Source organism: Nymphalis io, chromosome 11 (assembly GCF_905147045.1).
Source record: "Nymphalis io chromosome 11, ilAglIoxx1.1, whole genome shotgun sequence".
Classification (NCBI taxonomy): domain Eukaryota; kingdom Metazoa; phylum Arthropoda; class Insecta; order Lepidoptera; family Nymphalidae; genus Nymphalis; species Nymphalis io.
The window spans coordinates 1,451,046-1,475,432 of NC_065898.1; the positions used below are offsets into that span (position 1 = coordinate 1,451,046).

At 35.3% G+C, this 24,387-nt stretch overlaps 4 protein-coding genes across 5 annotated transcripts; 3 read left to right on the forward strand and 1 right to left on the reverse strand.

The window, feature by feature from the left end:
• The first annotated feature begins 329 nt into the window (after positions 1-329).
• Positions 330-1,435, forward strand: LOC126771674 (uncharacterized). Its single transcript, XM_050491683.1, has 2 exons — positions 330-765; positions 837-1,435. The coding sequence occupies exons 1-2, from the start codon at positions 424-426 to the stop codon at positions 1,236-1,238; spliced, it is 744 nt and encodes a 247-aa protein (XP_050347640.1). The 5' UTR covers positions 330-423; the 3' UTR covers positions 1,239-1,435.
• A 1,015-nt stretch (positions 1,436-2,450) lies between these two features.
• On the forward strand, positions 2,451-3,989 carry LOC126771672 (uncharacterized). Its single transcript, XM_050491681.1, has 2 exons — positions 2,451-2,837; positions 3,073-3,989. The coding sequence occupies exons 1-2, from the start codon at positions 2,487-2,489 to the stop codon at positions 3,481-3,483; spliced, it is 762 nt and encodes a 253-aa protein (XP_050347638.1). The 5' UTR covers positions 2,451-2,486; the 3' UTR covers positions 3,484-3,989.
• Positions 3,990-4,870: 881 nt separating this feature from the next.
• On the reverse strand, positions 4,871-16,886 carry LOC126771596 (macoilin-1). 2 transcript variants are annotated; one of them, XM_050491572.1, is made up of 14 exons: positions 16,643-16,886; positions 15,352-15,493; positions 13,956-14,082; positions 12,598-12,758; positions 11,813-11,926; positions 10,842-11,003; positions 10,524-10,740; positions 10,067-10,186; positions 9,354-9,526; positions 9,047-9,153; positions 8,873-8,974; positions 8,494-8,632; positions 7,822-8,008; positions 4,871-7,715 (listed from the first exon to the last, which is right to left on the reverse strand). In XM_050491572.1, exons 1-14 carry the CDS (start codon positions 16,717-16,719, stop codon positions 7,534-7,536), a joined length of 2,010 nt encoding a protein of 669 aa, XP_050347529.1. In that variant the 5' UTR covers positions 16,720-16,886; the 3' UTR covers positions 4,871-7,533. The 2 variants fall into 2 exon arrangements, with proteins under 2 accessions (XP_050347529.1, XP_050347528.1); XM_050491571.1 differs by having other exon boundaries at positions 8,873-9,153.
• A 937-nt stretch (positions 16,887-17,823) lies between these two features.
• On the forward strand, positions 17,824-23,889 carry LOC126771614 (recQ-mediated genome instability protein 1-like). Its single transcript, XM_050491597.1, has 7 exons — positions 17,824-18,044; positions 18,586-18,773; positions 19,671-19,767; positions 20,741-20,853; positions 21,382-21,522; positions 22,517-23,268; positions 23,394-23,889. The coding sequence occupies exons 1-7, from the start codon at positions 17,962-17,964 to the stop codon at positions 23,541-23,543; spliced, it is 1,524 nt and encodes a 507-aa protein (XP_050347554.1). The 5' UTR covers positions 17,824-17,961; the 3' UTR covers positions 23,544-23,889.
• The last annotated feature ends 498 nt before the right edge of the window (positions 23,890-24,387 follow it).

Below are 24,387 nucleotides of genomic sequence, written 5' to 3' on the forward strand. Positions count from 1 at the left end.
TTGCAAGTTGGCAGCACTGGCAGCAGCCGATAATTTAAATAATTGGTAATAAGATTTTGATATTTTATAATATATTATAAATGTTGTTGGAACAATATAATATAGCAAAAATTATCTCATTTATGTTATATAGGTTTATTATAATAGTCTGAACAATGGCTTGACATTTCTCTATTAATATAAAATATGAGAAATAATGGAGTCAGTATCATAATATATCATACAAAAGTGAGCTCGATATTATGATATTTTGGGGTGAGAATATCTTCAAGAGTGGGCAATACTTTCTAGTTCCCAATGTTATGATACTTGTCAGTTGTCACCGTCAGTCTAGTGTCGGACGTCAGTATAGGATAATAAATCAATTTTTATCGTTGAAATAAATAAGTATTTAATGTTTATGGTAATATTCAGCAAACAAACATGCGATGGAGTGAAGCAATAACACTTGAATTTGTAAAAATGTATTTGAAACATGATTGCTTATGGAACCCTAGTCATCCAGGATACAAACTAAAATATCAGAGAGATAAAGCATACGCGGATATATGTTCGGAATTCAAAGATTCCACTATGAAGTCTTTAACTATTCCCGAAGTTAAGATGAAAATAAAGAATTTAAGAACCACTTATGTCCAACAAGTTCACAAAATACTGCAGAAATCGAGTCCCGATTCCATTTATGAACCTTCCCTAATCTGGTTCCAAGAAATGGATCGATGTTTGAAACACATCCCAGCAAATCGCCATTTGGCCTCTTTTACAGTTAGTAACTATTTAATATTTAAATTTTATTAATAATATCTAAGTTTACATCTTGCATTTTTTTCTTACAGACACCAGAAGCCCCTGATGTTGATACTTCCTGCCAAATATGGGTAGGACAAGGACTACAAAATAATAACAATGATGAAAATCCTGATCCACTTATCTCAAATTCAGAGGATGATTATGAATCAGCAAAGACTGAAGATTCATTAAGTCCAATTAAAAAAGAAAAGCCACTATCTCCACTTATGAATAAAAAAAATAAGAAGAAAAAATTAAAACATAGAAGCCATGTTGATTATTCTAAAAATTCTAATTTTGAAACTACAAAAGAAGATGAATTTGACATCTATGGAAAATACATAGCTTCTCAGTTGAGAAAAATGGATTTACAAAAAGCTATAAGACTTCAATTGGAAATACAAAGCTTAGTAAGCGAAGCCAGGATATCAGATATAAATAGTGATTAGTGTTCTTAAATATTATTTATTTAGTATTACAAGCAGTAAGGCTTGTCTACTTATATTAAGTATTTTAAGTTACCTTATGTACAATGTATATATAATAACAGTTAAAACATTAGTAAAATAAGTATATTATAACATAACTAAGAAATTGTGCAATTTTTCATATTGTTAGACTCTCAGTGTCAGTTTTAAATGTGCATGTGTGTTTGGAAAGTTTTTTTGTATTACTAATAAAAAATATATATTTATTTACAGCACTAATATAACACAATACAAAAATAAATACCTATAACTATTTATACAGTTTTCTTATTTACATAGTAAAAATAATTTAGTTATAAGCATAAAAACATTTGATTTATCTAAGTTTTTCTATGAATATATATTTATTTAATCAGCCAGTATTATTATAAAAAATAATAAATATATTTATTTATTATTATTTATAATAAAGTAAAAAGCACCATTCCATCATTAGTTTAGTAATATTTGTTTTAAAGATTATAATATAATTATATTATAATTAAACAGGCTGAAGTGGTAGTGGGCTGGTCACGTATGTCGTAGGATCGATGGCCGTTGGAGCAGACGAGTCCTAGAGTGGAGACCGCGAATCGGCAAGCGCAGCGTAGGGTGCCCTCCAGCCAGGTGGACCGACGACCTTAAGAAGGTGGCGGGCACCAACTGGATGCGGAAGGCGGAGGACAGGGAGCTTTGGCACACCTTGGGAGAGGCCTATGTTCAGCAGTGGACAATGATTGGCTGTTGATTGATTGATTGAAATACAATTATAATTTTGTTAGCAATTTTGCCCTCGATGGCAATTATTATGCACTCTAACATTACAGTAACAGCCTGTTAATGTCCCACCGCTGAGCTAAGGCCTCCTCTCCCTTTTGAGGAGAAAGTTTGGAGCTTATTCCACCACGCTGATCACTAACATTATAAAATATTTATTAATGTTACATATGTTCATATAATATTCGTATCCCCTTATAATTTCCTCGTACTTTTTTATAATTTTATTTAAATATGACATATACTATGATTTATTTCAATATGAGGTATGACTGTATGAGAATGTGTATGAATGAAATAAAGCCTGATGGCTTTATTTAAGAATTTTAAATTGCCAACCAAGAAATAAATTTAAAAATAATAGTAAGATTATCCAAACGTTTTGACAGATTTGATTGTCAAAGTCAATGTTTTGAAATTTAATAAATCTATTGAAAACAAACAAATAAAATAATGAGGTGGAGTGAAAGCGAAACTTATGAATTTGTAAAGCTGTATTTCAGTCATGAACATCTTTGGAACAATGAACACGAACACTACAAACTAAATAAACTTCGTCTAAAATCTTACAGAAATATTGTATCTGAATTTAACACATTAACCGGCATTTCATTGACTGTAAGTGAAATAAGAGGGAAAATAAAGAATTTGAGGTCGACGTACACTCAAGAATTAAATAAAATTAAATGCCGGTCTGGACCACACTACACTTACGAACCAACAATTAAATGGTTTGCTTATTGGCATAAACGTTTTCAACCGTATTGGGTGCAAAAAGCTACAGATTCAAATTCCACGTTTGAGGTAGGTACTGTTATGCTATGTTAATTTAATTATAATAATCTAGTTGTTTCTTACTTGAATAGGAACCGACCATTACCCTATTTCTGATATATGAATCTACTTAGTTTTTGCATAAAAAGTGTTAATTGCTCGAAGGCGTCAAAATATAAATAAGTCGTTCAGTCTTATAATCGCGAGGAATATCAGTTAAACATTTTATCATAATAAAACTGTGTTAAGTACAATCTCTTTCCAGGAACCTGGAGACACAGACAATGAAAGTCAGAAGTTGTGGATTGCAAATGACACTGGGAATTTAAGTGATGATATCCATCATTCATTTGTTCCAGGCAACAATAATGACTTAACTCTATTTTTAAAATCTGAACCTGAAGATAGTCATCTTAACCAAATTGTTAAAAGACATAGGCCTCACAAAATTAAAAGAAAAAAAATTAAACTCCATCTCAGCACAGGTGTTTCAGATGAAATGAGCTTTAGTTTACAGTCTAACATGAATTCAGTGAAGGAGGATGAGTTTGAAATTTATGGTAAATATATAGCAATGCAATTACGAACTATGGATTTAAGAAAAGCATTAAGACTACAAATAGAAATACAAAGTTTAATAGGTAAAGCGAGGCTGTCAGATTTGTCTAATCAGTAATTTATTAGTATCTGTAGCTCTTAGTCGGACAAGTTATTAATAATTTTAATTTAAAATCAGTTTGTCTTGCAAACAGAAACTCGGGTATGGGTGGCGTCCATATAAAATCAATGTATTGCCAAAACCAAACCAAATATGTTACAGAATTTTTACTTCCAGTATAATTCATAAGCATAGATAAATTGACAATATTTTAAGCAAAAATTTGCTGTATATATGGACCAGAGTAAAGCAAATAAAATTCTTTCATTCCATATTTAAAGTGTGCGAGAAAGCAAGCATATATAGCTCTCCTGTTCCAATGCTGTAGAATATGGCAACAATACTGAGTTGTAATTGATAGGGAAAACAATGATTTCATTTATGAATCAATTTCAAAAATATTACTAACTTAAATGTATCTTTTAATTAGTTAAATAATAATTTATATATTATTAATTTTTCATTGTTATTGTAATTAATTTTATTTTGCAAATTAAAGTTTTATATATATACTGGCAATATTTTTGAATAAATTTTGTTCAATCCGACAAGCTAGCAACTGTTATTGTATTACCTAACAAGAATGTTAACTACAAGTAAGCTACACAACACAACTGTAGTAACGATGAAATAAAAAAATTGTCATTCTATTAGATATAATATTCGATTCAATTTTTTTACTTATTGGTTTTAAGTTATGGCATTTGGTCACATTTATTAAAGTTTTAAGACTGTTTTTTAAAAAAATTATAAAAAAATCACAACTGCCATCAGAGCAACGCAACACATATTTAATACTAGTTATTGCTCGACTGGTGTATATAAAAAGTACTCTATGTTATTCCTTGGGTTTCAAGCATGTTTCGTACAAAATTTTATCAAAATCGGTTCAGTGGTTTAACCGTGAAAGCGTAACTGACAGTTACTTTTAACATACATATATTTGAAACTATTCAAAATAAACGGATAATCCGAAATAATTTAATATCCGTAACCAATGGCGTATTTACCTTAGGGCCAAGAGGGACCGTGCCCGGGGCGGGAAGACTAGGCGTCTTTCAAAATTGTTACCCAATTTTAGTATTTTGTGTTACTTTTCTGAAGGAATCATCAATAAAATATCGCACAAATACTAATTAATTATTGGTTAACCTATATTTTCTTAATTAGACGTATTGTATGTTTTTTCTTTAAATTTATTAAAGAGCGGAAATTATTGTGAAAATCTTAAAGTACGCGGAATCTTAATAAGCGGCGCAAAATCTTAAAATACGCTACTGTCCATAACCGTATCCGAAACCGGTGCAATATTACTAATTTTTTTTTGTTATATGTAGACGGACGGACAAAGGAACCACCTGATGGTAATAGGTCACCATGTGCAAGGGTAGAAAAACAAAACACGGCATGTCTGATTTTTTTTATTGCTGTTACAGTATCCGTTTATAATACAAACAAACATCGCTTACGTTTCACTAGTGAAAATTCAGATCTTGCTTGTACCAATTGTTACAGCTCCATGTCTCCGTATCCAAGTCGAATTGTCCATAAATGTTATACGGTGCCTGTACTGCTCTCACTTACTTGGAAATCTCGGACAAATCACAACAAAATATATTTGTTTAAGTACATAAAGTCCAAAAGGTTTAGCGTTTTGCTATTAAAAAAAAAAACCGAAAGTCTGACTTCGAGGGCAGTGCGCATCTGATGATTTAAAAAAACCTAAACTTAAAAAAAACTTAGGGTATAAATAACGTTAAAGCCGGTGTACACATTTGTATCACTTATGGCACATAGACACGCCACGGTGTAATCCGGCTTAATTAAGACTAGAGTAATGTCACAATCTCGAAAAATACATTTACAGACCGATATATCCAATGTGCGTTATTTCCCTTATTATATTTGTTCTAGTAAACATAAGCGTCAGATAACAGGATATAAAAATTGACGATGATATTCACGTCGACGCATTGAACATAAGAATAGGTATTATTCAAAACATTTTACATACACACACTTTTTCTTAAAATTATACCAATCACATGACACGTTTTACGACAAAAAAAATATTAAAACTTAAACTTACATTTTGTTAATAGGCAACACTGAACAGTGGCATATATTCTTGAACTTTTTTATAACCTTACGTAGATTAACTTTTCACTTGACGGTTACAATTTCAATGTAAAAAAAGACAAACATTGTACTATATAAATGCAATAGTTTTTATAAAATTGGAAGCAAAGGGATTACTGAATAAAGGAAGCATTTGTTTTAATGTAAAACTAACCACAAGCTTTTAGTAACGTATCAACATTATTAAAAACAAAAATGATATTTATGATAAATATCAATATAATTTAGTTTATTTTTAATTACAGAAATAATCAATTGTTTCTTGTTGATACAAGATTTGAAGCAAAGACAAAAAATCTAAGGCCTGCCATGAAAACAACTTTAACGACAATTTCTCATTAGTATAATTTAATAAATTTGGGCAAATAAATGAGCTAGTATAATTATACTATGGAAAACAGGTTCTCATATAAATAATTTTACGGATTCTTGTCTAATGAATTATATTTTTTAATCAGAATATGAGTGAATGTGAAAATAGTAAACATTTATTTTCACCTATATATTATCGAATTGAAACTTGACTGCTTTGTTGTAAAACTGTTAAGCATAATAAAAAGTTTACTTTAAATAAGTTGCAGATGAATAATAGGATTAAAAATTGTGTAGCCTCTTTTGAACTCTCGCTTGCACACTGTTGCTATCTTTACTCACATCCGCCGGTAAAGTGTAAATGGGTAGCAGCGACATTGATGATAATTTTACAAGAATCCGTAAACTATTCTACTTTTCATTTTCACTATCTTTTTATAAAAAAATGCATGCAACTTTGGTTAACATAACCATTTATATTATCAAAAAGTGGTATTATTTGACATATGATTTTTTTTATGTTTTTCGCGCACATATTGTGGAAGTAGACTAAAGTTGCATGCATTCTGTTTAGAACATTCCACTGCCCTTTAGGATTCACTCAAAATTTCAACAAACAATCATGTCATGGTTTTACAACAATCAAGTTGCGTGTCCGCCATTTTTTTTTAAATTAATTTTATATTCAACAAGAAAAATCAGCGTAGCATCCCCAAATTTTCCTATGCGACTAAGCTCGATTGTTTTATAATTTAAACAGATAATATAACACAAATACAAAAATATATTTATTTTTTTATCATATTTTGACAGATTCATTCCCTCTTAATTCCAAGTTATCAGGTCTTTTTTCACAACACTAATTAAACAAATCTTTACTTTTATTATATAGCAACACTGAATAAAGATAATTTAGGGTTGCAATATGAAGAAGTTATATTTAAAACCGGGATGCTACGCATAACACGACAATTGGACTAAAACGTCAATATACTAAATTTATACAAGGAGAAGACAACCAAATCTCATTTTTGTACAATATATCACATAAATTCAAAACAACGCCGTCTGTATGCAGCAGCTACATGCGTGGAACGACTGCCTTTGATTGATAAAATTATTACAACATTAATCGAATTATAATTAAAACTTTGTGATGAAACTTTGAGAGTAAAAAGTTTAAACATAAACCTATGTAATAATAGTAACAAATATCAAAGTCATATGGCGAGCGATTATTATGCGTGTTTGTACTTAATATTGGATCGAATGTAATTTTGAATAATTTTATCAACCACAGCCATATCAAGGTACAGAAGATAATCCAAATATTTCAATGATGAAAAAATAAACGCTCTGATTCCACTTACGACGGTTACAAAACTAACACTCGTAACGTATCCGATGGCCATAATGATATTTCTATGGACAGTTTTATTTAAGTAACAAAGTAAGAATACTTAACGCCGACTTCGATTAAAAAACGAAAAAATATATTGAGATCAATAACGGCCATACAAAGATCGGTACGGTCGGAAGGCGGGTCGCTCGGCGTACCTCGGTCGCGCTGAGCGCTCAGCGCCGAGCTTCACGGACTGAGCGCTCAGGGCTTCTGGCTCAGGCGTCGGAGCACAGCTGCTTGGGCGTGTAGACGGATGCGTTGGGGTCGAGCGGCGAGCCGTCGGACAGCCGCAGCTTGGACACGCTGCCGCTCACCGGCGTCACGAACTCCGTCGGCATCACAGCCAGCATTTGAGCTTTCAGTTCTTCTATCTCTTTCTCTTGTCTCGATATTAGACCTGAAACATTAATGAGTGACATATTAATCATTGATCATAATAATTTTTCACTGGCAACAGTATAAAAGCTGCAAAGTTCGCTTTGAATATATATGAGAGTACATACCCTCCTGTATGTGCATGTGACGCTTGGCGTCCCCCAGAGCGGACAGCAGGTCCAGCTTGACGCGCGTCTCTGCGGACAGCGAGCGCTCCAGGTGCGCGGCGCGCTCCTGCAGCGCTGCGCAAGCGCCCGCCAGCCGCGCGCCGCCGCCACTCTCCTCGCGAGACGCGCGCGTCTCCAGCGTCCGCACCTGTGCACAGCCTCGTTGTGGATACGACGGGCCACGACGGACTTGTGTACCATTTGTGTATATGTGTGGTACCATTATATTATTGCCATCGTCTGTCTACCACACTACATAGAAATATACATAACAGTATATTGCTGTTTGGTCGTAGAATCACTGATTTGTGGTACCTTTTTTTTATCGCTGGAAAAACGCGTCACGCGTTTCTCCCACGGGAACAGTGGGGGGGTATGTGGGGCTCGGCGGTGTCCAAGGCGCCGAGTGCGCCCCAAACATTGGAATACCCACTAAAAAACCAGCGGTACCCTTTCCGTCTTACGAGGAGCGCCTCAGGATCGCTTTCGTATGCTACCGTGACACTCAAAATGATGTGTGGTACCTACCTTAATCTTACATAAAACCCACCACTGATAAAATGTTAACATGCCAGTTCAGTTTAATTCAACGGTTTTCATGGGCACTACAGTCCGGGGGGGGGTGTGGGGTACCTGTTCCGAGGCGCAGGCCAGGTCGCGCTGCAGCTGCGCGGCTCGCTCGCGCGTCTTCTGCAGCTCGCGTCGCAGCGCGCCCGTCTCCGCCTCCTGCGCCGTGCGGCGCGAGCGGCACCACTCGCTCTCGCACTCGGCGCTGCACACAAACATTCACACACTCCGTGCTAGCACGTCGACGGGCATAACAATATGGAATTTTACGAGTTCACAATTTTTCTTTATATATTAAATACAAATCTTTATATAGCTTTCATTATAAAATACTTGTTCCCTCTTAATTTTATAAAATTAATCGGACGGCCCGGACTCCAGATCGCGCAACGCCGGGGCTGAATCCTCGGTTTTCTTAAGTAATCAAAAAAGGAATGCAGCTAACGTGGTCGGTCGCGGCGTGTGCCTGGCGCGCAGCAGCTGGTGCTCGGCCGCGGCGCGCGCGCGCCTCTCGTCGCTCAGGCGCCGCTCCAGCGCTCCGCGCTCGCTGCCGACACAAGACACGGTTAGCGCGGTGGGGCGCGGTGGGGCGCGGTGGGGCGGGGCGGGCGGCGCGCACCTGTGCTGCAGCAGCGCGCGGCGCCGCGCGTCGTGCTCGGCCGCGCGCGCCGCCGCCAGCTCCGCGCGCGCACGCCGCAGCTCCTCCGCCAGCTCTCGGCACGAACGCTGCGGGACAGCGCACTGTATTGAAACGTCCGACCGACTCTCGACGGTCTCGTTAGCGAGGGCGTCGCTCGGTCTTATCGTTATATTACTGGAACACCGAGGACGCCCCCTCCCGTCGCCGACGTCGGGGGTGGGGGTCCGCCGGCCCTCCTACTCGTCTGCCTTCTGCTGACCCGTTAGAGAAGAAGAAAGCTACTCACCGATTCCTTTTCTCTCAGTTCGCGTTCTCTGTCCCGCTCCCTATTTTCCCTCTCCCTTTCTTCTCTCCTCTCTTTTTCTTTCTCTCTCTCTTTATGACTATTACTATCTTTATTACTCTTTACATATTCTTTTGTACTTTCTACTTCTTTTTCTTTAACTAATATTTCTTTTGCTGAAATTATAAAAAATATATAAATATATGTTTTTCTTTAATGAATGCAGGAAGGCAGACGAGCAGATGTGCCACCTGAGGGTGATAGACATACCGCACATTGCCAAGGCGCTACAAGGTATGGAATATAAATGAATAGACTAGTTGATACTACAAATTCTTCCTAAAAATTCTAATAAATATAATACATATATACATTCCTATTTTTGGCGGCGGAAAGTGTTAACTAGCGCTACATCTAAGTAGCAAAATAGCCATGAAGAGCTATCTACTAGGCAAACGAATGTCATTTCAATATATAACTAAAGTAGATCTCTATTAACTTATTTTATATATTTTATAATGACAGCCTTTATTATAAATGTTGCTTAGTGCTAATAAACCGCTTTTAATCAAACGTGATAGCTTTCTTTCTGTCATTATTGATTTGACATTCGAAAGAAAAAGACAGCATTGTTTAATGAAACACCCGCTGATGTATAGCCGTGAATAACAATATCCTTTTAATAAATAAAAGTCCGTAAAATTGTATGCACTCACTTTCTGTACTCTTATGACTATCACTGCTATCTTTATCCTTTTCTCTATTCTTATGTTTCTTCTTCTCTTCTCTCACAGAACTAGCCTCTTTCTTTTCGCACTTCGTGGATTTACCACTTCCTGGAATTTAATTATATATTCTTTAAAGAACGGTAAGTGCACCCGCAAATATGCTATTGATCACGCCGGTTCGATGTCTTGCGGGATACAGCCGCACACGAGGGTTTCTAATGACGCCCCTTAAATGTTTGTTATATAATATAGTAATAATAAATAATATAATATACTAGTGATATTGACTTATTCCCAACGCGAAATGAACTGACGATGAAATGAAAAATTGACGATGAAAACGCCAATGATATGTCAATATTCAGTTACTAATACTACTTAATCATGTTTGCTTAACATTTTTCCTAGAACTTATTCTGTAGACTGGTACACCGTCGCAGCTGACCTTTGCCGAGGTCGGGGCGCTCGTCGTCGTCGGGCGCGCCGGGCCCGCTGGCCGCGCCGTTGCTGAGCGAGTGCGCGCCCGCCTGCGTGCTCGCCGGACCACTCGTCTGCGTGCTCGACTGCGTGCTCGCTTGCGTGTTCGCTTGCGTACTCGCTTGCGTGTTGGCTGTCGCCTTGTCCCGTGTCTGCTGTGCTACATGCTTCTCTAACTTTTCTAACTGTAAACAAAAAAATATATTATTTTAATATTGCATCGTATGTTAGTGTTTAATGAAATAGTACCACCGATGCGACGAATGGTCACAAGAGCAGTGGTCACCTTAACGTGTAAGGCGTGGTCGGCCACACACACGCCGTTGTGGTCGCGCGCGCACCGCCGCCGCACGGAGCCGTTCATGTGCCGCGCGTCGCTCTGTGTCTGTGTTTGCGTTTGCGTGAATTCGCCGCTTTTACACTCGGTCTCTTTACTGCTCTGCATATTCTGAAAAGACGACATACGAACGAAATGAAACAAAAATTACAGTAATTGTAAAATGTTATTAGTTTTTTCAATTGCTTGTTCAATTATTTATTTTAGTCACAGTGATCGGGGCCTTATTTATTGATTTTAAAATTGAGATGAAACTAATTGCACTAATTAGCTTTGCACTTCTTAATACACAATAATGAACATGATAGCACCGCAGTCCCAATTCTTTTCAGACGTCATTAAGTTTGGTCCGTTCGTCTGCAAAAACATCACAGTGAAGGTACTTTATAAATACCTTGAGATCTACTATAGTATACACTGAGATTTAACGGGATTGGCCGCAATATATATTATGACAACAAAAATACATATGTTTTAATAACTTTTGATAGAATCAACCGTTTTTGATGAAATAAAAACTAAACGGAACCTTGAAATACTTTGCATAATAATTTAATTATTTAAATTATTAATTTTTAGCAGATTCTAATTTTAGCGTGGACAAACAGACAGGCAGACAAAAAAAATTATTGTTTTGGTTTTGTTATCTCGCAAATAGCCATTTAAAAGAGGCAGTTATTTTGAAATCACAGACAGATACTTCAATTTTATGTATTTGTATTGATTAACCTGATGAAGCTGCGGGCCCTAGCGCTAGTTTGTTTAAACAAAACGTTCTAATGTATTTATTTTTTTACGTTTTAACAATGTACATTATGAGGCACAGGAGTGTTACACCGACAACTAACAGAAAAACCCAAAAACATTTGAAGGCCGTAGTCGAACACAGCAGCTACTAAATCAACCAGCCCATGGTGTACCTGTTCAATGAGCGCACTCTCCGGCAAGGCGTCCCGCAGGAGCTGGAAGTAGAACTCATTCTCGGCACGCACTTGCCGTTGTCTCCTTAATCTTAATCGCTGCCCAACATATGCCTGCAAACATGGTAAAAATGAATGAAGAACTGAACTCTATTAAGAATAATGGGTTTTTGGATAGGTATTATGCAACTGCACCTGCTGTATATGTGAGTTTGGTTGAATCTAATAGATTCTAGTGATAGTTATGTACCTCCAGGAAACAGACATACAATTAGGCAGCAGGATGAAGCCAAGCGAGCCGGCGCCCTCGGCGTACACCAGCAGGCAGCACGGTGCGCGACACGTACCTTGACGCCGAAGTCCAGCGACAGCGCGGGGTAGCCCAGACAGTGCGCGGCGAGCGGGCGCCACAGCTCCAGCGAGCCGGCGCGCACGCGCACGGCACCCTCGGCGTACACCACGAGGCAGCACGGTGCGCGACACGTACCTTGACGCCGAAGCCCAGCGACAGCGCGGGGTAGCCCAGACAGTGCGCGGCGAGCGGGCGCCACAGCTCCAGCGAGCCGGCGCGCACGCGCACGGCACCCTCGGCGTACACCACGAGGCAGCACGGTGCGCGACACGTACCTTGACGCCGAAGCCCAGCGACAGCGCGGGGTAGCCCAGACAGTGCGCGGCGAGCGGGCGCCACAGCTCCAGCGAGCCGGCGCGCACGCGCACGGCACCCTCGGCGTACACCAGCAGGCAGCACGGTGCGGGGCGGCCACACGTGGCGCGACACGTACCTTGACGCCGAAGCCCAGCGACAGCGCGGGGTAGCCCAGACAGTGCGCGGCGAGCGGGCGCCACAGCTCCAGCGAGCCGGCGCGCACGCGCACGGCACCCTCGGCGTACACCACGAGGCAGCACAGTGCCACTGTCGGCAGGCAGATGCCCTTGTCGCCGACTGTGCAATGGGAAAGTGGCATTTACTTGCCGAGTGACGTGCACCTAACCTAATCTTTTTTTTTGTACAAATATCCTCATGGATACCATCTCGCAGATGATGGATGGCTATGTCGATATGGATATGTCGAACGAACCTAATCTAACGTACTCTCCGCCTATTATATATTATATTAGGACGCGTTCGCCCATAGAAGCGGTCACTGTAAGTTCATATCATTTCTTACGATATTAAATGTGCGTGGTTGGCACCGTGGGATTCAGAACTAAGACTCGACCTTCAAACCAAAACACGACGGTACAGTGCACAAAATTCTCTTAACATTGGTACAAAATAGTTCAATTAAAGTTTACTAGCATTCCGCGTCGATATAAAAACCGATTTCAATGTAAATAGCTTTCGATGATGCAGACTAATGTAAACAGTCTAAAACCAAAATAAATCTATTGGGATATCGGAATCATACATTAGCAACGAATGTTTAATAATAGACAATAGTCTACTCAGTACTAAGATAATATTATATTTGTATTACAACCGAAACTGATCAAAATCCACTTCATTGAAGTAGGGAGTATCTTTACCGTATATCAATGTGTATCACTTACGATTGTAAATTTATAATAATGACGTCATAAAGAATTTATTTGATATGAATTAGCTCTTGGTCGACTTCGAGAGAATAATATTGAAACTCAAGTCAGACCTTAGGACGCTTAGTTGAAGACTGTAGTTATAATTTGGAATTATATTGTGATATATTTCATTTCATTTATCTGTGAGGTTTTCTTTAATCATGTATTGTTTTTTAATGATTTTTTAATTATGGAATTGTTTTATACAATCGAATTATTTGAATCACAATGACTAATGAACCGAAATATATACATAAAACTTAAATAAATTATCATTAAAAATATAAATGGACATGTATTACCTTATCTTTCTATGGAAGAATAAATAGGTCGATCCCATTTTAAAAATGATACCAACAGGATTTTCTTAAAATTTTAAATAATTGTAGTACTAAGTGATATTTTGATTTGAAAACAATATTCAATTTTATATAGTCTTGATTACCTTCTTTGATTAGTATTTAATATATTCTTGGAAGATTGATTGAGAAAACATGTAGGGTAACCTACATGTTTTTGTCTGTGTGTGTTGTTGAGAGTGCATTAGTGAGTGTATACTTACATGTGTACCACACATATTGTACCCACACATAGGTACCGGCAGCGAATAATATATATTGTAGTGGTATGAAGAAGAAACATAACAAGTCAGACATCAAGGCTATACAAATGAAAAACACCGAGAATGCCTGAAACAACAAAATTTATTAAAAATTTTTTATAATTTTTAAAAATATTATTATTCAGCTAACTGGTTAATCTTATTGTTTGGAAGGAGATAACTCGATATTTTATATGTCATAATTTTGTATTTATACAAAACTTTTAGTGAGCTATAGTGGCCGATTTAATCATCTACATAATCTTGTGCTGAGTTATATGCCTGCGAATGACTTATCCATGATGTATCAAATTGATAGTGAAATAATTTTAATTATTAAAATTGAAGATATGGAGTCAAAAATAATTCAGAAAATTAGCTTATATGCGATATGTATATCACAACAATGCATTTTAATATATTTGTTAATGATTATAAATGAAGACATAAGAAGCAGGTTACATGAAACAAAAAAGATTTAAAGTATATATAGAAATTAGAATTAAATTATATTCATAGCTCTTAAATTTTTAAAAGTTGATTGCTGAAGGTACCAAGATGTGTATGGTGGCTTAAAATGTTCATCTATGTAACAAAATCAAAAAGTATATAATTGCGACATAACACCTTCATACACTTATGTCTTCAAATATGCATGTCAATTCTTATTAGTAAATATATCGAACGGAAACATCTTACGACAAAAGTATCATTTTAATGTTGAATTTAATACATCTATTTAGGTTCACCTATTCGCATCTATGGGTCAAATCTTTTAACAATTTAGAAATGTTGCCTTCTACCATGTATGAAGAGAGGGGGCAGGTATTAGGTAACCTATGTATTAAGTCAAGGTATAAGCTATTTCGATGCAAATCATACAATTTCATACAAATTCATTTAGTGGTTTAGATGTGAAAAAGTAACAAAGATCAATTCATCAAGTCACACAAACTTTAGCAAATATATTATTAATTGGATATTTGGGTAATTAAATTTATTGTAGGTAACTTTTAAGGCCAATAACTATCGAATACATATCTGTAAGGTTCTCACCTGAAACGTGTATGGGGTCATAAACATTATCAGGAAGATCGAGTGTAAGGTTTTACTAATTTTTAGTAATTATTTTGAGAATTTTAGAAGGTTATGGTAATATTTTTAATTAAATGAATACTGGGAAATTATGGAACAAAAAACTACATGATATAGAAAAATTAAAAATACTACCATAATCTTCTAAAATTCTCAAAATAATTACTAAAAATTAGTAAAACCTTACTAATTTTTAGTAATTATTATATACTATGTCTTAATAGTTTATTTACTTTGTACAAAATGTAACAATATTACTTACGACTCCATGATATTTAAACGAATCATAAACAGATTTCAGCATCATCCAGAATGGCCACAGAAACTCAAATCTGAATTCAAGCATGTAATCTGCCATAATTACTGTAGCCCACAACATCACAAATTTCAGGTACAACAGAGAACTGAAATTATGAAAAAACTGAGTAAATATTATCACCAAATAAATATTATCACAGATATAATAATATACAATTATGTGTTATGTATATGAGTTAAGTGACATGAAGAAACGTGACCAGCTTCAGGGTGGGATAAATTAACTTAATCGACTTATTTAACTTATTAAGCAAAAAGTAATTTCTGTTTTTATTTCATAGCAAAAATTACCTGAATAATAGAAAGGATGAAGTGAAGACCGAATACAATAAACTTGCGACTTTATATAAAACTTTGCTTTAAATATGATAGTAATTTGAACTTCCATTTGATATTATCTAATAATATAATTGAATTTCTTTCTCATTTATTCCTGGTCTCAATTTTAACTTTGTTTGTTAACTAATGGGGAATATTGCATAAAGATTTTTAGTATGACTTTCTTAAAATACCTACATTAATGTAATTATTAATCTGTATAAGTATTTTATTAATTTATGCCTCTCTAGTTGAACTAAGAACCTCAAAAAAAAGTATTTAATCGTATGTCATCAGATTTAGTTGTCTAAATTCTAATTATCTTTTAAATAATTATAAATAAACCTTAATTTTAGTTTTTTACCAAATACTTGTAAAATACAACAAAATTTATTCGATTTTCCCTTCAAGGGTCAGTATTTATGCTTGATTAAATCATGAACACAAAAAATTGCTTGTTTATACCTTGTGTAGTACTGAGCCAATTAATAGCACACAATAATTATTAAATATGGATATATTAGCTGGTATAAGAAAAACTTGTTAAATCTAGAGCAACAATTTTGCACTAGATTTAACAAGCATTGATGATATTTTAATTCAAAAAATATAGCTTTTAAATACCTATAAAATAAAACAATAATAATAAAGTTATAAAATGCGACATCGCTTGTACATGATACATACATGCTATTTTTATTAAACCATGAGCGGGAAACATTATTTTTCACTTTTAAACTGAGCCGTCAGTAGAAATACTGAGGAAGAATATCACCAGATGGTGACCTAGCCTATACGCTCTCATACCACCGGCATTAAAACTTGATTCTTAACAGGATTTGCGAAAGTTAAAGGTATACTGCATCTTTACGGGTCTTAATAAGATTTTAATAAGATAAAAAAGCGCTTCCACTCACTTTGCATACATTCCTTCGCCGATTTTGTTGCGCTTTATGGGGCGCCGCTTGCCTGATTCGGCATTTCGCCTCTTCATATTTTATCCTCCACCGTGTTAGTCACAAATACAGGCTCTCCGTTCACAATACTTATTTACAACGAAACATCTAGGAAAACAATGCTCCGTAGGATAGAGCTTTTTGTTGTCAATCGGCCTACGTCCAGAATTTACGAGGGAGATGGATGAATTATCGGCAAGCTCTTTTTGCGTTCACTCACAAAATAGTGGTGTTGCTAGACATTAAAATTGCACATAAAATTTTGTTTAAGTAAAGCAATATGTGTTGGTTATTAAAACCACTATACATTGGTTTAGTGTTAACAATAGAGTAGTCAAGTAAAGGTGCTAAAATGCTTATTAATATGCTCTAAGTAAGTAAATATGTTACTGCTGGGCTAAGGCATCTTCTCTTTTTTGTGGAGAAAAATTCGAACTTCTCCAATTCTTCTTCTTCCAATTTGGTTTTTTTATGTATATATAAATAGTATATAAACCGCCAACAAAACAAATAACAAAATATTTGACCAGTAGTCAAATACGACATAAAAGTTAGTGGCAATTAATCGAATCGATGGTAAAAAATTATAAAGACCACTTAGACACTAACAAAATTTATTTTATTACTATTTACCACAAACCTTTTTGTAAAATGATACTTTATTCATAAATGTAAAGGCCTGAAGTGAGTTTGAGTGGATAGCTTATCTATAAAAAGTGGCTTTAAAGTACGTATTTGTGTATAAATTAAGTATAAATATTGCATAATTAAGAATATTGTAGTAAGGCTTTAATTTACTGATGGTATGGATTATGTACATGTAGAAAGATAAATATGTAAATATTATATATAATATTTGTTTGATGAATTAACAATGAATACCAAAATCAACTAAGCTGACGCGGGCAAAGATCCTAGTTTAATTTTTATCTTAAGACGTCGACTACATAATACTACATCTTATTATTTTTTAAACCTTATTTGTCCTTTTTTTTGTTTATGTCTTATAAGATATGGCAAATCCATTATTTTTACTGTCAAATAATGCTTGACATTGAATGCTTGACATTGAAAAGGAAAAGAAAAGAATTGTGTCAAAAAATAACCCTAATAGTCAATAGTCACAATTGAGTTATTTATGTTTTGTGCGCGCCTACGCGGTACAGACTGAATCATAATAAGTACAATATAATTTCTTCATGTAGGGAGCGATTAACCAAATTAAAGATTATTTTTAGTGATTATATGGATCATTTAAGTACAATAGTATTGAAATAAAAATGTCAAATAATTATATTTTCAACTCTGTACGAAATTATATGGCTTCGAATTATATGATTGTTGATCATGATTGGTTATCAGGGTAAGTTCTTAGTTTAATTAAAGTTATAATAATAAAATATAAAAGCGGTTCAACACAAGAAAATATGAAATTATTTTTTAACAAACCCTTTTGGTTACAATATTCATGGTATTATCTTTTATATTTATCATAGTATGATTTTTCTTAACTTATCTCAAAGTTTGATATCAATAATGAAGGATAAGTAATTGACTTAAATACCTGTTATAATAAAATTTGTTTTTTTATTTAATAATAAAGTTTTTGATACTTTTGTAAAGTTTTAACTTAACTTTGTCTAGTATTCATTTATCATATCTCTTCTTTAAGTAACTTTAAAGTACTTACATTGTATTTATTCAATAATATATAGAAATATATAATATATTATAAAAGACGATTTGAATAAAATTTTTTTTTATTGGAATAGATAAGTATTATATTCTGTAATTTTATTTTCCATAGTAAATAGAATTATTTGCTATAATTTAATATATTTTTTATATATAAAATAATTATATTACATTTTATATAAAATAATTTTAAAATTTTCATATCACAGATGTGTCAATCATTTAATTGACAACAACTTTAACGAAGATGAAATAAAACTACAAACGAAAGAACAATGGCTATTAAACAATTTAACTGACGTGTGTCCAGGATCCTTACCTTCGAATTTGAAAAGTGAAGTCTTAACAGAATTAAAAGGTCAATATGTACTCCAAATAAATGCTTTAGTGGATATTGGTAAGTAATAGAAGCAGATTGAGTATTTGTAGTAAATGTTTATCTGTAGTAAATCTTACATATCAATTTAATGTAATATTATATATCACAGAACAAAAGTGAAAAATTAAGTTGGTTTCAACTATTACCGTTCACATCATTATTGAAAACTTATGTAAATCATGTAAGTCACTGCAGCTCGTAGTATTGTTGGTAGGATTATATAGTTATAATATCTCCGACAGTTATACTATGTTTAGTGGTAAAATTATTTAGGTATATCGATGTAAGATTCAGGAAACCCGTCCGATGCAATATTCAATTCCTGTAACCATGAACTAAATTGTACCCTTACTTGTTTTCTATTGTAAACAATGATATGAAGAAATTAAGATGAAATATTTTTACATGACTGTGAGGTGTCATTAAGAAAATATGGCAGTTGAATTATTTTTCTGCTAGAAATTATTTTTGTTAATCACTGTTATAATTGTGTTGTTCTAGATACTTTTTAATATGTCAAAGGTCTCAATAAACAGATTGTTAGTTAAGTTTAACATTTATTAGTTTAATATATGAGCTGAGATGGCCCAGTGGTAAGAACGCGTGAATCTTAACCGATGATCGTGGGTTCCAACACGGGCAAGCACCACTGAATTTTCATGTCCTTGATTTGTGTTTATAATTCATCTCGTGCTTAACGGTGAAGGAAAACATCGTAAGGAAACCTGCATGTGTCTAATTTCACTGAAATTCTGCCACATGTATATTCCACCAACCCGCATTAGAGCAGCGTGGTGGAATAAGCTCCAAACCTTCTCCTCAAAAAGAGGCGAGGAGGCCTTTAGCCCAGCAGTGGAAAATTCACAGGCTGTTACGGTAGTTTAATATAGTATTTCTTCAACAATAACATTGCAGGGTCTTCAGCTTATCAGCAACATTTAAAATTACAAAAAGTAAATACGGAAAACATTGAGGCGACTACTAGATTTGATGAGAAAATATCAAGTCACAGGTAAATAGAAATGGTAAATTTATTTCTATATTTTTTATATTGCTTTATTTATTTCTAACAGCCGAGATGGCCTTTTTTTAACCCTGGAAAAACGCGTTACGCCTTTCCCCCGCGAAAACAGTGGGGGGTATGTAGGGCTCGCCAGTGTCCAAGGCGCCGAATGCGCCCCGAACATCGGAATACCCACTAAAAACCAGCGGTACCCTTTCCGTCTTAACGAGGAGCGCCACGGGATCGCTTTCGCATGCTACCGTGACGCTCCGACGGCCGGCCCGCCTATGCCTCAATTTTCTAGGGAGGGTTCTCAGGGTACTGTGAACCCCCCTAGAGCCGAGATGGCCTAATTTAGCCATAATTAAGGCTAAAGACGAAATATATATATTTCATACCTTTCCTTTCATTGTCAATCATATTACTTGGTGGTATTATGTTTTATTTATTTATTTTTATAGAATAGATAGGCGGACGAGCAAATGAGTCATTTGAAGTTAAGTGGTCACCAACACCCATAGTGCCTATGTGCCTGTTCACTCACTCTTCGATCGTACAAGCCATTCTGGGTAGGTACCACTCAAAATGATTTAACACTTCATTGTCACAGTTTGAAGGGTTAAGGAGTCGGTGTTAAAATAAGTAGTCACATCTGCTATCGAAATTGGCACTGTCATCCCTTACATAGCCAATATGTCACCAACCTTGGACCTACGATATTATGTCCTTTGTTTTGCAATTCCTAATATTAAATTAATATATGAAATATACATAGTTTTAGTATATGGAATGTTACTGGTGAGGAGAGAGACTTTTCTTTTATAGTGACTACTGAATTCTTCTATAGTTTCGCATCTGCTATCTTATATCCCCAACCGATTGTACTAAAATGATTTTTTAATGTAACAAGTGCTAAGGTCTCGTCTCGTTCTGATATCCAAAACAGAAATTTCGATTAATGACACTGTTAATATTATTTCAGAATGATTAAATTGTATATGACAGATGGCGTTCAAGAGATCGTTGGCATAGAATACAAACCATTGAGGAACCTCACACTCGACGTGATACCAGGGAGCAAGGTGCTTATAAAAGGTAAAAAAGTGTTTTGATCATATATTATCTTATCTTTACGTATAAAACTAGTGTGTAGCCGCGGCTTCGCCGACGTCTGATGGGGGGGGGGGGGGGGAAGAACAAAAACTTTAGTTTTTAAAAGTCGAGAGTCAACTAGTACTTATAAAAGGTGACGTTATTAAGTATATCTTTTATTGCCACCGATCAATCTTTATGATAAAGTATTTTTTCGTAGAGATGTTATTTACGATTTTATGATATATTGCCGTTAAATGGCACTGCAGCACTTGAATGTATATACTATTCAACTGATCGCCATGAGAGATAGTGTAATATATATATGAGGAAAAGTCGTTACGGTGGAGTCCATCCGAACGCGCGAGGGTCGTTGACAATCTTGGGATGGATTCCAAGAAAAATATATTTAGAAGTCTTACTTCAATCACATTTTATTTTGAATTAAGACGCGCAGACTTCTGTACAGAAAAATCTGTAATCCGTAGCAATTTAGAAAATAAAAATATATTTTTTAAAATTAATTTCTAGGTCCAGTGGAATGTAGGCGTGGAGTGCTTTTGTTGACAGAAAGTTGTATAGAATTACTCGGCGGTGAGGTCGCGGAATTGATAATCGCAAACTCGCAAGCCGCTATTCTGTCTTCTAAATTGAGTTTACCAATTCCACAGGGTAAGTTTTATTCTGTCAGTCAGTCAGTAACAGCCTGTAAATGTCCCACTGCTGGGCTAAGGCCTCCTCTCACTTTTGAGGAGAAGGTTTGGAGCTTATTCTACCACGCTACTCCAATGCGGGTTGGTGGAATACACATGTGGCAGAATTTCGATGAAATTGGACACATGCAGATTTCCTCACGATGTTTTCCTTCACCGAAAAGCACGAGATGAATTATAAACAGAAATTAAGCACATGAAAATTCAGAGGTGCTTGCCCGGGTTTGAACCCACGTTCATCGGATAAGATTCACGCGTTCTTACCACTGGGCCATCTCAACTTTTTGTATTCTGTGTATAATGTTTTTTCAATGACTTGACATGACTCTCCGTGGTCCACCAAATCCCAGCGACTCAAACTCTGGGTCGAGCTAGTTAAAATTCTCTAGAAGATGGAAGTGTGCTTACTTCGGAAAGTACGCTAAGCCGTTTATACTGTGCTTGAATTCTGAATGAATGTAGGAGACATATTGTAATGAGGAATTGGTAATAAAGTGAATTTTGCTGTGAACAAATCAACGTGGTTCTTGTTATCAAACAATCAATCAATCAACAGCCAATCGTAGTCCAATGCTGAACATAGGCCTCTCCCAAGGTGCGCCAAAGCTCCCGGTTCTCCGCCTTCCGTATCCAGTCCGTACCCGCTACCTTATTAAGGTCATCGGTCCACCTAGCTGGAAGGCGCCCTATGTTGTTATCAAATAGATACGAATACCCAAAGCCCTATATCTCGAGAAACTGATTGCATCTCGCGGAAGAAACTAACTTTCATAATGACTCGTCTTTTACTGTTAATGTGATGATCCTGTATATAAAAGAACATACATTCCGATAGCTTGCACGTGCAGTGACGTTTATTTGATGCCTTAAAATTTAAAACGCTATTCGTTTCAGATAACCAATTGTGTTATATATATCACTGGCTACATATATACAAAATTTTTTATTTTCAGCGATAAATCAACCAACAAATCGTAATGTTCCAACACCTGATGTCGAAACGGCTCATCCAGTCATTTCCCATGAACAAATAGAACCAATGAGCAATTTCGTCGAAGACGAAATCGACCTGGAAGAAATAGATGTAATCGAAGCCCAGTACAGCGGAACCTTAACAAAAAGGCGCTCAGAGGACGACATTTCGAATCCAGATAAAAGAATTAAAAGAAACTGTGTCTCCAGTTCGAATAATGTCGACGATTATCCAGATGACAATGATATGATCTTCGAAGACGAAGAGTATCTTAAAGAGCTGGAGGCGAAATTTGATGAGAGGGAAAATGAAATTGTGGCGTTTAATTCTAACGGCAGCAACAATGGACTTTCCAGATCTGAATCTAACAACTTGAGTGATGTTATGTCTGCGTCTACTTCTAAAGATGATCGTTCACAACTCCCTAGTCGATCCATTAGACCATCGTCCGAACCATTTGTGTACATAAAACAGATTAATGAATTGGATGAGATGGAAAGAATCGGTAAAGTTTTTAAGGTGAAAGCGCAAATTTTAAAGATTTTATCGAAGTTGACAGTAGGTAAGGAGGGGTGGAGCTTAAGCTGTACAATTGTCGATGGTACGGGATCTATAGACGTTGACTTCTCGAGCGATGTCCTATCCAAATTAGTCGGGTTCACGCCCCAGGAAATGATACAGATGAAAAAGCAAATGGCGACAAACGCTGAGGTTAAGGATGCGGCCGTTTCGGTAAGAATGTTTTTTTATGATCCTTTGGAAACTCTTTGTTTTACTTAATAGTAATTAATAATTTATTAATTTAATTAATAAAGTTAAATGAAATTAATATTAAAAAATGTAACATTATTTTTCAGGCTCTACAAAAAGCTAAGGATAATCTTCAAGTACTATATTGTATCATTGAAATCATTATAATGGAACGCCCCTTGATCACACAACTCATACCATTTGAAAGTTATCACACAGACCTTTTGATAAAGAGACTACAAGATAGTGGGCTGTGATAAAAATATTTGTTAGCACGTGATTAGAAAAAAAAAGTTTAGTCTATGGTGCTTCAATGGAAGGAATAAGGAATACTAATGATATTTACAAAACGAATGTCAAATGTCATAGACCAATATGTGAACTATTCGAAATAAGAATATAAAATGGTCGTAGTTGAACTATATATATATGCATATTTTATATGACATATACATAAAATCTTAGGCATGGTTTTGATGATGTAATAGTTAATATTTGTTACGGTACCAATGTGTATGGGCGATGGTGACCACTTACCATCAAGTGGTCCATCTGCCCGTCCACCTACCTATATTATAAAAAAAAACCAATGAAATAATACATGAAATATAGTAATTTTCATGGAAAACTCAAGACTAGACATAATAAATAGCATGACAATATTTTTATAAAATACTGTATGGTACAAAAGACTGATCTATCTGTTATGGTTTTAATTTTCCCATATTGTTCTATTTAAAAAACAAATATGGATTTAGCTATAAATGTTTATGGGTGCATAAGCTAAACAATGCCTTCGTTCTTTCGAATGTCAAATCAATGATGACGAAAGAGAGCAATGTATTTATTTAATTATGCACGCAAAACAACATTTATGTATATGAATGTTTATGTGAAGAGCCGAGGCCGCGCGTTAGATTTATTTACGCATAGATTTTTGTACATAATATTAAGTTTTAATTAAATTTGTTTAATAATTTATTAGAGTATATGCATTTGCTACAAAAAGTTAACAAGTACATTTCAATCAAAGTTTTATCTTCTAAGAATACTGTACAAGTATATGCAATATTCACGTTGTAAGTAGTTAACTAAATTATT

Excerpts from the sequence above, each read along its gene's own strand:
- LOC126771674 (XM_050491683.1), top strand. The coding sequence starts at position 424 with ATGCGATGGAGTGAAGCAATAACACTTGAATTTGTAAAAATGTATTTG. Across the intron at positions 766-836 it reads GCCATTTGGCCTCTTTTACA|ACACCAGAAGCCCCTGATGT; the intron begins GTTAGTAACTAT and ends TTTTTCTTACAG.
- LOC126771672 (XM_050491681.1), top strand. The coding sequence starts at position 2,487 with ATGAGGTGGAGTGAAAGCGAAACTTATGAATTTGTAAAGCTGTATTTC. Across the intron at positions 2,838-3,072 it reads ATTCAAATTCCACGTTTGAG|GAACCTGGAGACACAGACAA; the intron begins GTAGGTACTGTT and ends ATCTCTTTCCAG.
- LOC126771596 (XM_050491571.1), bottom strand. The coding sequence starts at position 16,719 with ATGAAGAGGCGAAATGCCGAATCAGGCAAGCGGCGCCCCATAAAGCGC. Across the intron at positions 15,494-16,642 it reads GGCGAAGGAATGTATGCAAA|TTCTCTGTTGTACCTGAAAT; the intron begins GTGAGTGGAAGC and ends TCATAATTTCAG. Across the intron at positions 11,927-12,597 it reads CGCTGGGCTTCGGCGTCAAG|GCATATGTTGGGCAGCGATT; the intron begins GTACGTGTCGCG and ends CCATGTTTGCAG.
- LOC126771614 (XM_050491597.1), top strand. The coding sequence starts at position 17,962 with ATGTCAAATAATTATATTTTCAACTCTGTACGAAATTATATGGCTTCG. Across the intron at positions 18,045-18,585 it reads GATCATGATTGGTTATCAGG|ATGTGTCAATCATTTAATTG; the intron begins GTAAGTTCTTAG and ends TTCATATCACAG. Across the intron at positions 23,269-23,393 it reads TTAAGGATGCGGCCGTTTCG|GCTCTACAAAAAGCTAAGGA; the intron begins GTAAGAATGTTT and ends ATTATTTTTCAG.